This window comes from Carassius auratus, chromosome 36 (genome assembly GCF_003368295.1).
Source record: "Carassius auratus strain Wakin chromosome 36, ASM336829v1, whole genome shotgun sequence".
Classification (NCBI taxonomy): domain Eukaryota; kingdom Metazoa; phylum Chordata; class Actinopteri; order Cypriniformes; family Cyprinidae; genus Carassius; species Carassius auratus.
This window is the reverse complement of record NC_039278.1, coordinates 6,417,027-6,431,700: the sequence shown is the minus strand read 5'-3', so window position 1 is coordinate 6,431,700 and position 14,674 is coordinate 6,417,027. Positions and strand designations below refer to the sequence as shown.

Sequence of the window (14,674 nt, the reverse complement as noted above, 5' to 3'; positions counted from 1 at the left end):
CCCCCCAGGCTGACAAAGCAATTTGCTTTATACACTTACATCAAAATGAGTCCAGGGAGTATAGCTTAAAATGTAAAAAGATTATAATAAGTAATCATGATTTACAAAATTATAATAGCCTATTTGAAAAAATATTGTTAGCTGATGTTAACTGGCAAGCTTACTGGCTACAAAAAAAAATAAATAAAAATTGTCATTCTGAAAATATACTTATATTCTTCTTAAATAACATGTACTCCCTATCTACAGGCCTTACTATTCTCATATCATACATATCTGTGATGTTCCACAAAATAACAAGCTTTTAAAAACTTTTTTTCTTGCTAAAAATTAATTGCTCATTCTGAATTCTGTTTTCTTTCAGGTTCATTACCAGTGTAAGTTTCTACATCACTGTTGTCAACGTAGTCCATAGCAACAACAAAAATGTATCTCGACTTTAAAAAAAAAGAGTCTTTCTATACATTTACATTGTTTGTATTTCAAACTTGCATGCAAAAAATACATAGGCAGAAACAGCACATTGTCAGAACAAAATGTCTGAAGTACTATTCATCATCATTCACTAGTTAATAGCTATGGAAAAAAATCTTACTGTACATGCCCTGTTTAAATAAAATAAAGTAAAAATAAAGCTTCTCTGCACTGGCACAGACACAGCAAAGCTAGAACGTGACCTCTGTAACTTAGCAGAAGTTTTGGACATATAATTTCAAGACATTTGCCTCAGGATCACATTTTTTCAGTATCTTTGAAGTCACATGATCAAATGCCCAAAATGAATGCAATACTAAGCAATCAATGCATCATTTCATATCAGTGCTGCAGAATATGAGCTACTGTGCATAATTTAAACATATACTGTCTCAAGAACGTGTTGAATTACTGGACCCACAGTTTTTCAGTCATATATACATTTGTGAGTCTCTGATCTCGCCCGATCTTAGATCAGACCTCAAGTACATTGTCTTTTTGGTCATTTGGATTCCCATCTGTTCCCCACATCTTTCAGTGGCAGATCCTCTCTGTCATTTCTTTCTGCGAAGACAGAGAAGTCCAAGTTATTATGACAAAAACACCACATTTGCACTGTGCTGTCAGCATAGTTTTTCATAAAACCTACAAGTTAGCTAAAGAGCACAAAATTCTGCTAATTGCCACTATCATGATTTATTATTTTGTGTCTAATACCAGTTATTATTATAGCACATTGGCAACATACACACTGCAGTTAAATTTGGTTGTCTATTCACCTTTTAGTGCTTAATCATGTTCTGTGCACACACAGTTCAGACCAAACTGAACAACTAGTTGTTAATGAGTTTCTAAACACTAAACTCAAATCCAAACACAATACCTTGGAAATAAGCCACATGGTAAAACAGAGTGACCTGCACCTACCTACTTTATTAACTCCATATATTGGATCGCTTTATGAGCCGAACCCAAACGCTTGATAAACATAATAAGTGGACATGGCAACCCTTAAAGGTACAATTTGTAAGATATTTGCAGTAAAATGTCCAAAAACCACTAGGCTAGTGTTATAAATTTTGTCCAGCTGATTACTAACAATATCTCTAATGTTTTCAACTACTTGTAAATCATGAGAAAATTTCCATTTTAAACAGTGACACGGGGCAGTGCAGTCGCCTGTCAATGACGCTAGTTACCCTTTGTGACCGCTTTTACTGATGTAGAAACCACATGACAACAGTGTTGTGGACAAATGCAGAAGTAGCTTCGTGACAAACTTCAACTAGAAAGAGATGCCAATCTCGCTTGTTTTACTCGACAGGTGAGTTGTTTTGATTCAGAAAAACGTATGCTCTTGAAGGGTTGCCATATCCACTTAATATAAGCAACGTTTATAAATGTCTTAGGGTCTGTTGCTTGGGCTTGGCTCATAAAGCGATCCATTTTTTGGAGTTAATTAAGTAAGCAGGTGCAGATATTTTGGTGTGTGGCTTTTTTTCAAGATAATGCCCCTTGCCTTTTTTATAGCAATATCTGGCAACACTGAGTCAAGATGTATACTACCTCCTCCGTGATTTCCTGCACCACAATATGTGTTATGTGTTAAGTTGTTCAGTTCAGTTCCGTACAAACTGTGTAGAATTTCTGTAAATGTGGTCGTCACTACCTGAATTTTTTGGGAGTTAATTCAGTTGTAGAACGCTGTTGTCACTGCTGTAAATTACTGATGTGTGTGTATTGAACAAAATTAAGCACTAAATGGTATCACTGAGAAACTATTTTTTTTTTATTATATTTTTTTATTTTATTTTAGTTTTAGATAGTGCCTCAAGTTAAACTGACAACCGAGTTTAGCTGCTGACAGTGTGTATGTGGCCTCAGTAATGAAAGCACAGCGCTCTCACCAGCGGCTTCAGCTCCGAATGGTCTATGAGACTGAACTCAGAGATGAAGTAGAAGTAGTGTTTGTAGCAGGTGTTGATGTGAGCCTCAGCTCCCATACTACAGATCATGTCGAAGTGATGGATGTACACGTGCACAAACACCCGAAACAAGCGGCTCAGTATCTTTTTGCACACCTGCTGAAAGTTCTTAGGAAAAGGGACTCCTAAAAACAGAAGAATACAACACTTATATCACATTGCATTCAAGATGTTATATGATTTTCTTGAGAAATTAGAAAAATCTGAAAAATCTAATTATATTTATGATATTAAGGAGAAAAAGCCTACTGAGTTTTTGAGGGTTTTCGGCCAGTAGTTCAGCCTGTGGAATTATGAATTGTTGGCAGTGCTTATAAGTATAGCTTCTGTAACTCTATCCAGAAATTTTTCAGAAGTACATCTGGTGGTCCTGGCCCCACAAATTTACAGCAATTTCTGAGAAACTTAATGGGATGCTCCACCACAAAATAATTTTTTTTATCACTTACCTCCATGTCGTTCCAAACCTGTAAAAGCTAGGTTTGTATTCGGAACACAATTCAAGATATTTTGGATGAAAATCGGGAGGCTTGTGACCGTCCCAAGATGACCAAAGCTTTTGCGGGTTTGGAACGACATGGGGGTAAGTGATTAATGACAAAATGTTCATTTTGGGATGGAGTATCCCTTTAACTGGATCATTTCTCAACCCAGTTATCCTTTAATATTTTTACAACTAACCATTTTTGTCTTATTTCTATTCATAACTCTGCTCATTTATTAATATGCCAATTTACTGAAACAGCTTAAAGGTCAATAACAAATAGGTGTGTCCACAACAAAGAAAAGAAAAAAAGAAAGAAAAAAAAACCCTGTAAAAACTTAAACACAAATATACTGTCTGAATTAGGGGTGCAACGGGTTGTATATGATCCGGATGTGATTCGTGGATAAGCTGTACATTTTAGAGTGGACTTTTATTGTGGCCAGCCTAAGACATACCTGTGTAATAATCATGCTGTCTAATCAGCATCTTGATATGCCACACCTGTAAAGTGGATGGATTATCTCAGCAAAGGAGAAGTGCTCACTAACACAGATTTAGACAGATTTGTGAACAATATTTGAAAATAAATAGGAAAAAGTCTTAGATCTTTGAGTTCAGCTCATGAAAATTGGGGCCAAAAACAAAAGTGTTGCGTTTATAATTTAATTGTGCATCTAAAAAATGAAAATATCATGGAAAAGGTATTTATTTTTTTGTAATTTAATAAAAAAAGTGAACTTTCTCATATTCTAAATTCATTGCACACAAACTGAAATATTTCAAGAGTTTTTTTATTTTAATTCTGATGGTTACGACTTACAGCTTAGGGGAAAAAAAATCAGTATCTCAAAAAATTTACATTTTCAATTTTGAGCTTGATTAGTTTGATGAATTTTGAGTATAAATATGGGGTACCTCTTGGGCAAGTTTAGAACATGCAACCACAGTTATGGGTAAGACTACTGACTTAACAGTTGACCAGAAGACGATCATTGACACCCTCCACAAGGAGGATAAGCCACAGAAGGTAATTGTTGAAAGAGCTGGCTGTTCACAGAGTGCTGTATCAAAATATGTTAATAGAAAGTTGACTGGAAGGAAAAAGTGTGGTAGGAAAAGGTGCACAAGCAACAGGGATGACCACTGCCTTGGGAAGATTGTCAGGAAAAGCTGATTCATGAACTTGGGAGAGCTTCACAAGAAGTGGACTGAAGCCGGAGTCAGTGCATCAAGAATCACCACACTCAGACGTTTACAGGAGAAGGGCTATGTCTGTCAGATTCCTAGAACCAAGCCACTCCTGAACCAGAAAAACATTAGAAGCATTTCACCTGGGGTAAGGAGAACAAGACCTGGACTGTTGCACAGTGGTCCACAGTCTTCTTTTCAGATGAGATTTAGTATTTCATTTGGAAATCAAGGTCTGGAGTCTGGAGGAAGACTGGAGAGGCACAGCATCCAAGCTGCTTGAAGTCCAGTCTGAAGTTTCTGAAGTCTGAGATGATTTAGGAGCCGTGACATCTGCTGGTGTTGGTCCATTGTGTTTTATCAAGTCCAAAGTCAATGAAGCCATCTACCAGGAGATTATGGAGCACTTTATGCTTTCATCTGCTGACAAGCTTTATGGAGATGCTGATTTCATTTTGCAGCAGGACTTTAGCACCTGCCCACAGTGCCAAAACCACTTCCAAGTGGTTTGCTGACCATTATATTACTGTGATGATTGGCCAGCCAACTCACCTGACCTGAACCTCACAGATAATCTACGGGTATTGTGAAGAGGAAGATAAGTAACATCTGACAAACAATACAGAGGAGCTGAAGGCACTATCAAAGCCACCTGGGCTTCAGTAATGCCTCAGCAGTGCCACAGACTGATCACCTCCATGTCATGCCACATTGAAGCAGTAATTTGTGCAAAACGAGCCCCAACCAAGTACTAGGTGCATAAACCTGATTTGGAGATCTTGAACATTTCTGTTTTGGAAATCTTTTTTTGACTGATCTTTGAGAAAATATTGAAATTTTTTGAGATACTGATTTTTATTTTTAGTTTCTTAAACTGCAAGTTGTAACAAATCAGAATTAAAACAAAAAATCTTGAAATATTTCAGTTTGTGTGCAATGAATCTAAAACATAGTTAAAAAAAAAAAAATTAAAAAAATAAAGAACATTTCCATGATACACTGTATTACACATATTCAATTTTTAAAATATAACATTTTATTCAGTGAAAAGGACATATTATCTGGTATTTAACTATGTAAAAAAATGAACACAGATTTGACGTTGCGCACCTACTCGTGTAGGAAAGATGTGCTCATTGTTGATGAGGGACTCGATCCAGTTCATCAGGAGGTTCATGTACATAAGAGCAGGCAGTTTGGTGGGCCTCTTATACTGATCCCCATCCTGCCACCTGTATTCATAACGTGGCCCTCCAGACATGATGGGACAGCTCTTCTCAGTGCAGAACTCGCTCATGGTCCCGTAGATGAGGTTGATTCGATTGAAGAAATCCACCACGTGCACAGCTATCCAGTCATTAATGTTCTCCCCATCTGGCAGCTGCACCACCTTCCTCAGGTCCAGGCCTGATTTCAGAGACGCCTGGGCTCTTTTGTACAGCTCAAAGCGCTGGGTTCCAGGTTCAAATCGCTTCCGAGGCCGGAATGTTTTGTCTTTGCTGAAGACTTGACCCAAGCACTGAGCCATTGCTGAACGGAGCAGGGTGACCGAGTCGTCAGAGCCAGTCAGGATGTGGATGGTAGATTTTTTTCACTCTTATGAAGAAAAAAAACAACCTTATTGGCCCCAAACTTTTGAATAGTAGTTTAAACAGACCACCACAAACATTTCATTCCTTCCTCTCTATGCATTTCATTTCCCTTTGTGTTGTTTTATTCACAGGGTTATGAGTGTCATATTCATAACTTCTCGTGTTTGTTGGAAGTGGCTGAAATAATATACTAATTTCTTGATTTCAAAGCGTCTGTTCAGCCGTACAATCAAACCTCGCCTCTCTGTTTTCATTTAACGTTCTGCCAGTGTATCTGTGTTTTAGCCAATCCTTTCTTTTGTCTCTTTCACAAGTCTTGTTTTTCTTTCCCTTTCTGTTTCTCTTTCCTTCCCTAAATGTAAAAAAGTAAAAGAGAGATATTTTCCATGTCTGTTTCTGACACTTGTTGCTGTAACTGATAATGTATTTTCCCACCATGAAATGCACTATAAAAGCCTATTTTTCCATAATTGTTTTTATATGAAAAACAGAAGATCTTTTACAGATTTTCGGTTTCTATAAAATGACATATCATAGCAAACTGTTAGTATCCAGTAACTTTGTAGACTTTATAATAAATGTAAAAGTCTCAGTTTCGCGGCTGGTTTTAACTCGATTCATTCGGTATGTGTGGAAGAAAAGGGCAGAGGAGTTACCTATTTGTCCACCTCTACGACAGACGTGACTGAACACGCTTTTTCACATTACTGCTTTAACACAGAGCATGAAAACAAAAGTGGCATCTTATCAATGAAAGCATATGTAAGAAAAGTAAAACTGTGGACTTTAAGCTCCTTACCTTAAGCACCAGTCTTTAGTCCTGCTGTAGACACTTGGAATGTTGTGGGAAACCTGGAAAGATTTCCTCGTTCTCCTGTTCTCTCCAAGAGGGAACAGAGCAAATCCAAACTGTCTCGAGAGGATCCTTCCCGGCACTCATCAGCCTCTCTCTACCCTCCAAAACGCAGATAGGAATATGACATAACAGACCAAAAAAACTAGCTGAAAAGTTATTTGGCTTCCCTTCCTGTGTATGATGTCATATCCTGATTTGGTCTGCTAGGCCCCCTGGCTGTGTGTGTGTGTGTGTGTGTGTGTGTGTGTGTGCTCAGGGGCTGTGTGTGTAGTTTTCATTGGTGGTGGGAGGAGCAGCAGTGAGTCTGTGAAGTCCAGTCCCACATCGAGCCACATCCTTTGCTTCAAAACAAGAGGACCGTATCCCAGCCTGTCCATTACTACAAACTCATTAAAATCATCATCATCAAATGTATTATAAAATAGCATGTGATATGTTCTTAAATATTTACAAATTATTTAAATAAGAATAGGGGCAAGCTGAAGAAGCTAGGGGCAGCTGTAGCCTAATGGTTAGAGACTTGGACTAGTTGCCCGAAGGATGCCGGTGCACCGATGCCGGGTTAAATGCAGATCACCAATTCTGAGTATGGGCTACCATACATAGCAAATGTCACGACTTTCACTTTTGTTTTTTCACAAGTGTGAAGTCATGAAATTACAATTTGTAACCACTAGATGGAAATATATAGTTTCCTAAATATGAAAGTGGCACAATAAATGGCATTTGGTTTAAAATCTTTAAAAGTATAAAGTGAAAGGCAATAGCAAATACATTGTGAAACATTATAAAGGCTTTTAAGACCCTTGGAGTACCTTTATTTCTTCATGAAGATACTGCACTGTACATTTTTTTTAAGTTAAATGAATAAATACGTATATTAATTAATAAAGATTATGTGTTGTACAAGAAGATTCTATTTAAGTTATTCTACTTCAGAATTTCATGTTAAGTTACTATTAAGTACTATTATTACTATTAAGTTACTAGGCAATTCTTTGTAATTGTAATTTTTGTTTTGTAAATAATTTGTGAAGTATACTGCTTCTACACCAATTTATTTATTTATTTTTCAGTGTGGAGATATACTTGATGGGATGTGGTTAATATAAATGTACATAAATATTTGTATGTGTTTGTGTTAAGAGTTTTCTTTTTATTTCTTTTTTTTTTTAGGATTGTTTTGGGGGGAAAACATTATGTTAAGTACAATTGACTAAGCCATATAAATTACTTGTCTAATAAGTTGCTGTTCTAAATCCATTAGAAATCAGGTCGTAATATACAAATTATATTTCTAGAATGTTCTGAATTCCATTAGCAATGGAATTCTTTATGATCTTAATGTTACAGATGAAAAACTTGATCTTGTTCAAGAATTCTGTTCCAGTGCTTTTCTGTAATATTTGCTGTTTTTGCAACACAGATTGAAAGTGTTTTGAACAATTACAAACATTATTTAATTTTATTATAATTATTATTATTGTAAATGCAAATGAAAAAGAAGGGAATAAGAGAGTTGAATTAAACAGGGTGCTGATTGATGTCTGTTTACTGAAGTGAGGTGTTAACAACATTCATCAAGAACAAGAATTCTCCAGAATGTGCCTCAATGCCTCAAGGAATGAATAAATGGACAGAGCAGACACATACACAGACAAATATGCAAGCAGACTGAAAGACTATACAGACAGATAGATGGATGGATAGATGGACAGACGGACAGACAGACTGACATACAGACGGATGGACGTATATATAGAATGATAGATAGAATGAAAGAAAAATAGAACTATAGATAGATAGATAGATAGATAGATAGATAGATAGATAGATAGATAGATAGAAAGAGCATATATTACGTAAATGTTAACATAAAATTATATAAAATATACATTATAAAAGATAGATTGATAGATATTAAGGCAAAAAATAACTGTATACACAAAAATAAATAAAATATAGCTACATAAATATATAAAAAAACTAAAATAAATAAGAAAAATAATAATAATAAAATATAGGCTATATAAAATATATAAATACAAATACAAAATCGATATATATATATATATATATATATATATATATATATATATATATAACAAGTAAAAATTATTATTAGTAAAATGATTAATAATATAATATATTAACGTTAAAAATAAATGTATACACAAATACAAATATATAAAACAGGCTACAATAGGCCTAGCCTATAAAAATAAACAAAACTGTCAGATAAAAATGTAGATTCAGAAAATTTCATGAAAAAATTATAAACGACAGAATTAAAGAGAATAAAACGTGGTTTACCTGGCGGACTCGTCACTACATGGTTGTGTCTCAAAACCTAGTGCTGCCTTCCTAGACTGAAAGAGCGCCCCTCACACACACCATGCCCAGAAATGCAGTCTAGGTAGGCATGTAAGTAGGCTTGGAGACACAGCCAGTGCCTACGCTCTGGGTTGAGCCTTCAAAACACCTGAGGGGCAAACGCGACTGTGCAGTTGTTTTTCGGGAGCAGGGCAGGACGAGTGAACATCATTCCCACCTGAACGAGCCCTGCTTCAGCCTTCCACAGGTGAGTCGGCCATAGAGGAGGAGGAAAATGTTAGCGGATAGTTCAAACATTTTTTTATTTTTCACATATTTGTATGTGTTTTGGGGAATATATATATGTATATTTGTATTCTTTTTTTGTATGTTGCCGTGTTAGATAAACAGTGCAGTAGTTAATTTGCTTTGTTTCGTGTGATGACTTTCAATTCGCGCGACATCTTTAAAGAAGGACCTTTCTGTTCACACGTGGTTTTGCGCAGAAAAGTGACATTTTGAAGAAGTGCAGAAGCTTCTGTTTCCTCCGCCTCTGAGAAGCTGCTATTTGTTCAGTCTCAGCTCCCTGTCGCATTGTTTTCCTGTCTTTTGTTCAGGTGTGTCGTAAGAAGTCGCGATCTGAAGCAGCTAGAGGCGTTTTAACGATCTCCTGATAGCACTCGAACCCTTTACAGGTGAGTCCTAAAGGATTTTGACCTCTTTCACGGTTCACTTCTGCAAAAGGACATCCGTGTTGCCAAAGCACTTGCTGCGTAACTGCGTAGAGTCAGACATTATGCAATGTAAAATACCAGTAGTGCAAAAAACTAATATTAACATATAAAACGGAATGCAAAGTTTAAAATAAAAATAAAGTAAAATAAAACTAAAGTTACAATTAAATGTAACCAAGATGAATAACTTACAGAAGTAAAAAAAAGATGAACATAAACGATGAAGAATAAAACAAAAATTAATTTTGGAGACAGGAAAACTCATACATTTATTAAATACAAATTTAATAAAGTTTAGTTTAATTTTGATGTAAATTCCACCCATATTTTGGCCTTGTAAGTTATTTGAAACATCAAAGCAGACACTAAAATTGCATTTTAATATGCTTTCCGTGTATATAAAATCACTTTTGTAAATATATTTTGATGTGGACGCCAAGATGGGACGTCTCATCTTTGACCCATAGACACGGGTGATCTCCCTTTCAGAAATGTTTGACCTCAGCCAAAGGTAAATGCAGGTGACCCGTCCCTCATGGTAATGTTAAAATAAAAGCTTGAGAAGCTTGTTTATAGTAAAAACTGAAGTGTTTACTTTACGGAAAAGTGCTGCTGTGTCTAGTAACACAAAGTATATTTAATTTAGCTTAAGTTCACCATTGAATTGCTTGATGAGTGACCTGTTACTCTCTGTGAGGACTGGCGTGTTCTCCAGTCGAGTCACCGATAATGTTTGTCCCGAACATGAGAGAAGAGCTTCATCTCAGCTGTTAGGGTGTTGAGCGACTGTTTCACTTGCTAAGTGTTTTGCAAGTTTCCTCTTTACAGTTCTGTTAGTTTCCGCCGAAGGGATGAATGACACCTTGTCAAGTTCTCGAGTTTAGGAAACGCCCATTAACCTTTTGCATTCTCTTTGTGGGCTGGTATGCACTTTGTTATTATAAGAAGAAAAGTTTTCCCATAAACGCTTACATTAGTCAAGTTTCACTTTATGTATGTATTGTTACATGCATTATTCGTTCTATTTTAATATGTATGTGTAAGTTAATGAACTTAAGTCCTCTTTACCAGCAAAGCTGTTTTGATAAGAGTCACTGGAAGATACATTTTCAAAGTCTGCTATCTGTTTTGTAAATGCATGTTTATAGATCTTATTGTGAGCAGAAAACATGTGCATGTGTTTAATAAAAAAAATAATTTAGGCTGCTTTTCGATAATATATTACACTCGGAGGTACGTCACTATGCAGAAGTAGCTACTTCCGTTTGAGTGCAACTTTAACGTAAGAGTCCCATTTCTTTCTTTTTTTTGTGGTTTTCCACAGAAGTGAGAAATGGGGAAGCTCTGGTATGCAGTGACTGTGCAAAAAAATAATTTACATTATATATATATATATATATATATATATATATTGAAAAATGTGTAACCTAATAGCTGCTGATCTGCATTGACTATATAATATAGTTTATATAAAAAAAAAAAAACATTTAGGAAGTCAGTGGGGACCAGAAACTGTTTAGTGGTTCAAAATATTTTTTTTGTGTTAAGCACAAACTCGAGTAAATGATGACAAAATGTCCATTTTTGGTAAATTCTTGGGTGAACTATTCCATTTAAATTTGATGATGCAAAATAAGAAATATTTAAGATTCTGAACATTTTTTTAGATAAGTTGAGCAAAATTGTGACATTGACCATGTCAATGTCCATTACTTTGTTCAAAAGGTCAGATTATCTTCCACTGAAACCCTTGATGCTTTTTGAATCATTCAGAAATCATGCTGTAGAACATGATGGTCAGCTTTTATTCTTCATGCAGTAGTGCAATGAATCAAATTAAATGAAAAATATGTTAAATATAATCATTTTCTCTTGTGGTCTCAGAATTTTGGAACTACTGTATCTGTATTTTAACTATGCAATTAATTCCTAATCAGATTATTCTCATTGTGATGTTTTAACTAATGGAAAAAATTTGCTAACCTGATATAAGGATCAGTCACTGTAACATTTTGTGGTGAAGAAATACACTGGAAATGTTTGGTGCATGTGTCATTGTATCAATGTTTCGGTGCATGAGGTGTAAGCACTGACACCACACTTCTGCACTCCAAACACGCTTCTCGGCCCAGCTGAATCAAACAATTACAAGGTAGTTTCATTCCTTTCATTCCTTAAACGAAGCATTCCCCTATGACAGACTCGTTCTTCACTCATTCCTCTCATAATACAGCATTGAGTAAGACACATCAGAGCTCTTTGCCAATTTGACAGCTCGCACACTTTCTTTTTCAAGTCTCTTCGTCTAGTCTGGTATCTAGTTTCTGTCAGGGAGAGCACCTACTAAAATGTTTCAGTCCATCCTTTTAAAATAAGCAACCTTAAAGGTATAGTTCACCCAAAAATGAAAATTAAGTCATCACTTACTACACCCTTGTTGTTCTAATGCTGTATTGCCTTCTTTCTTTTTTTGACGACAGTTAGAGATTATCAAGCTTGTCGATATACTGTCAGTGTATATAGCACTCGAGATCAAGCTTTTAAAAAAGACGCAAAGTATGAGTATTCAAGTGTTTCTACAGAGAACTTGTATTATGTGTTGCAAGGGGCCACTTTTTTTATAAGCTTGATGATGATTATATGGACAACACGCAGGACATTTAAGAAATCTCTTTTTTGTGATCCAGAAAAGAAAGAATGGCATGCAGCATTACAACAACATGAAGATGAGTAAATGATGACTTAATTTGGGTATAGGATAGTTCACCCAAAAAAACAAAAAAAAAACAAAAGAAAAATCTGGTCCCCATTGGTGTCCATAGTGTTTTCTTCAATGCTACTGAAGTCAGTGAAGTGATTGAATTACTCATTTTGATAATCTGGATTTTGTTCAAAGTAAAATGGTCATTTATACATAAAAAAATCTGGTCTCTATTGACTTCCATAGTTTTTTTTTTCTTCATACTATGGAAGTCAATGGTGATCAGAAAGGTTTCCTACATTTTTCAAAACGACATCTTTTGTTTTCAACAAAAGAAAAAACCAGGTTTGTAAAAACTTGAGGGTGGGTAAATGATGACAGGATTTAAATTTTTGGGTGAAATATCGCTTTAATTCTCTGGATTTCTGTTTTGTTTGACATAAAATGTTCATTTATGATTTTCGCCCAGTTTCCAGAGAAATGTATTTCAAAATCTGTGTAGCCTTTTATTTGTGGAACTCAAATACACTATGAAGTTTGACGGTCACTGGTTTCTATTCGTTTACATTTGCACCAAAACTTCTTTTTGAATAATTTGTCATTTTAAAACCAGGCTTGGGTGATTAAATGGTCGCAGTTTAAATTTTTGGATCAAATATCCCTGCAAGTTTCTGTTACCAAGGAGTTCTTGCACTGGCTGTTGAATTGAGCACCAGTCTTGACAGATTAGTTTTGCGTTTTTGAGGTTTTGGAAGCCTGACAGGGGCTATGTGTCTGACTGGTTGGGCTTTGGGTTATTTTGGTGCAGCAATGAATTATATGTGTGAAATGTTTTCTTTCATGTATCACAGAAATGGAGAAATACCTGTTTGCACTCTGGCTCTGTATGTTCATATACCACTGACAGGTTGATTTAACTCGTTTAATGCAACAATGCCTGCAAAAGGTTGAAATGTTATCAGACCCTTCACAGTCAAGATTAAACAAAACATTTGTATCTTGTCATTTTCATTTTTAAAGGTTGCTATTGTTTCATGGTGCTTTGTTATTAGATGAGCCATTTGTTGTAAAGTCCTCCGTGAGATGCAACAGGGAGTTTGTGAAACATGAGAGCATTTTTTCCCCATACTTGAGTCTCTGAAAAAACAATGCTTAAGTCAGTTCTATAATGACAACTCTCTGAAGATTTTAGCATCGTAAAGGGTATGACGATGTTAATGTATCTGGTCTTGGCAGAATAGATCTGCTATGCTTCTGCTGCTGTTGGTTATTGCTGTTGTTGTAGATTATTACAGCTGCAAAGCAACTATAGGAACTTTCTATTGCCAATACATACGCCTATATGGTGCTGTAAATATTTGAGACATACTTCTACTGCACAAGTAAAATATGACTTGATAACCCCACAAAAAGGTTCTGTCTCTGGGGCTCATCTCAGGACAGTTGAAGGGCCACTGCTGCACATAGTCACGAAAGCTTCTCATTTGCTCGTGTTTTTAAGCCTTGCCAATTTAAACATTCAACATAGTTTAAAACATTCATGAAGTTTGTGTACTCCTGCACCTGAATGAACAAATACAAATGCAATTTAAACATGCAAACAAAAAAATATGTGAAAGAGCCCAATTCAGCACCTGTGTTCTGTGTGCACAGGGCCCATGCAGAAGAGACACCTCTCAATATGTTTGAACACCAAATGTGCCGCCTCTTGTGACAAATACATATAAAATGATGTCAGTATACCCATCTTGGAAAGTATCATCAAAAAAACTGTCAGGACTATAATACAATAAGAGCTTGCTCAAGTACTGAGGTGCTAAACTATTCAAGGCTTTATAAGTAATTACCGGGATTTTAAAATATATACAATGTTTAATAGGGAGCCATTGGAGTGTTGAAAGAACCAGGCTAATATTGTGCATTTAGGACCAGCTGGAGTTTTTTTATCAAGCATGCATTACAATCACTCAATAAAGCATTACAATAATCTAACCTGGAGGTCATGAATGCATGAATTAGCATTTCTGCATTTGACATTGAGAGTATAGGTCACAATTTAGATGAATCTAGACAAATGCTTAAAACGTAGCATCTCCCAAAGGTAACATGTAAAACGTGAAAAGTAAATGTCCTAGTACTGAGCCTTGAGGTACTCCATACTGCACTTGTGATCAATATGATATCTCTTTATTCACTGCTACGAACTGATGGTGGTCAGATAAGTAATGCATGCTAATGCACTTCCATTAATGCCAACAAAGTTTTCTAGTCCGTTCAAAATAATGTTGTGGTCAATAGTGTCAAACGCAACACCAAAATCTAGTAGCAGTAATAGAGAGATACA

General features: G+C 35.7%; 1 protein-coding gene across 3 annotated transcripts; it reads right to left on the bottom strand.

Moving 5' to 3' along the window:
- Positions 1-461: 461 nt before the first annotated feature.
- On the bottom strand, positions 462-6,815 carry LOC113055073 (MOB kinase activator 3C-like). 3 transcript variants are annotated; one of them, XR_003277492.1, is made up of 4 exons: positions 6,526-6,815; positions 5,249-5,730; positions 2,382-2,584; positions 462-1,038 (listed from the first exon to the last, which is right to left on the bottom strand). XR_003277492.1 is itself a non-coding variant. In XM_026221032.1 (4 exons), exons 2-4 carry the CDS (start codon positions 5,660-5,662, stop codon positions 1,009-1,011), a joined length of 651 nt encoding a protein of 216 aa, XP_026076817.1. In that variant the 5' UTR covers positions 5,663-5,730; positions 6,526-6,809; the 3' UTR covers positions 462-1,008. The 3 variants fall into 3 exon arrangements, 2 of the variants coding, with proteins under 2 accessions (XP_026076817.1, XP_026076818.1); XM_026221032.1 differs by having other exon boundaries at positions 5,245-5,730; positions 6,526-6,809; XM_026221033.1 differs by lacking the exon at positions 2,382-2,584 and having other exon boundaries at positions 5,245-5,730.
- Positions 6,816-14,674: the final 7,859 nt, after the last annotated feature.

Coding starts and splice junctions, on each gene's coding strand:
- LOC113055073 (XM_026221032.1), bottom strand. CDS start 5,662: ATGGCTCAGTGCTTGGGTCAAGTCTTCAGCAAAGACAAAACATTCCGG. Junction 2,585..5,244: donor CATCTTTCCTACACGAGTAG/GTGCGCAACGTC, acceptor TTCTGTTTTTAG/GAGTCCCTTTTCCTAAGAAC. Junction 1,039..2,381: donor ATTCGGAGCTGAAGCCGCTG/GTGAGAGCGCTG, acceptor CTGTCTTCGCAG/AAAGAAATGACAGAGAGGAT.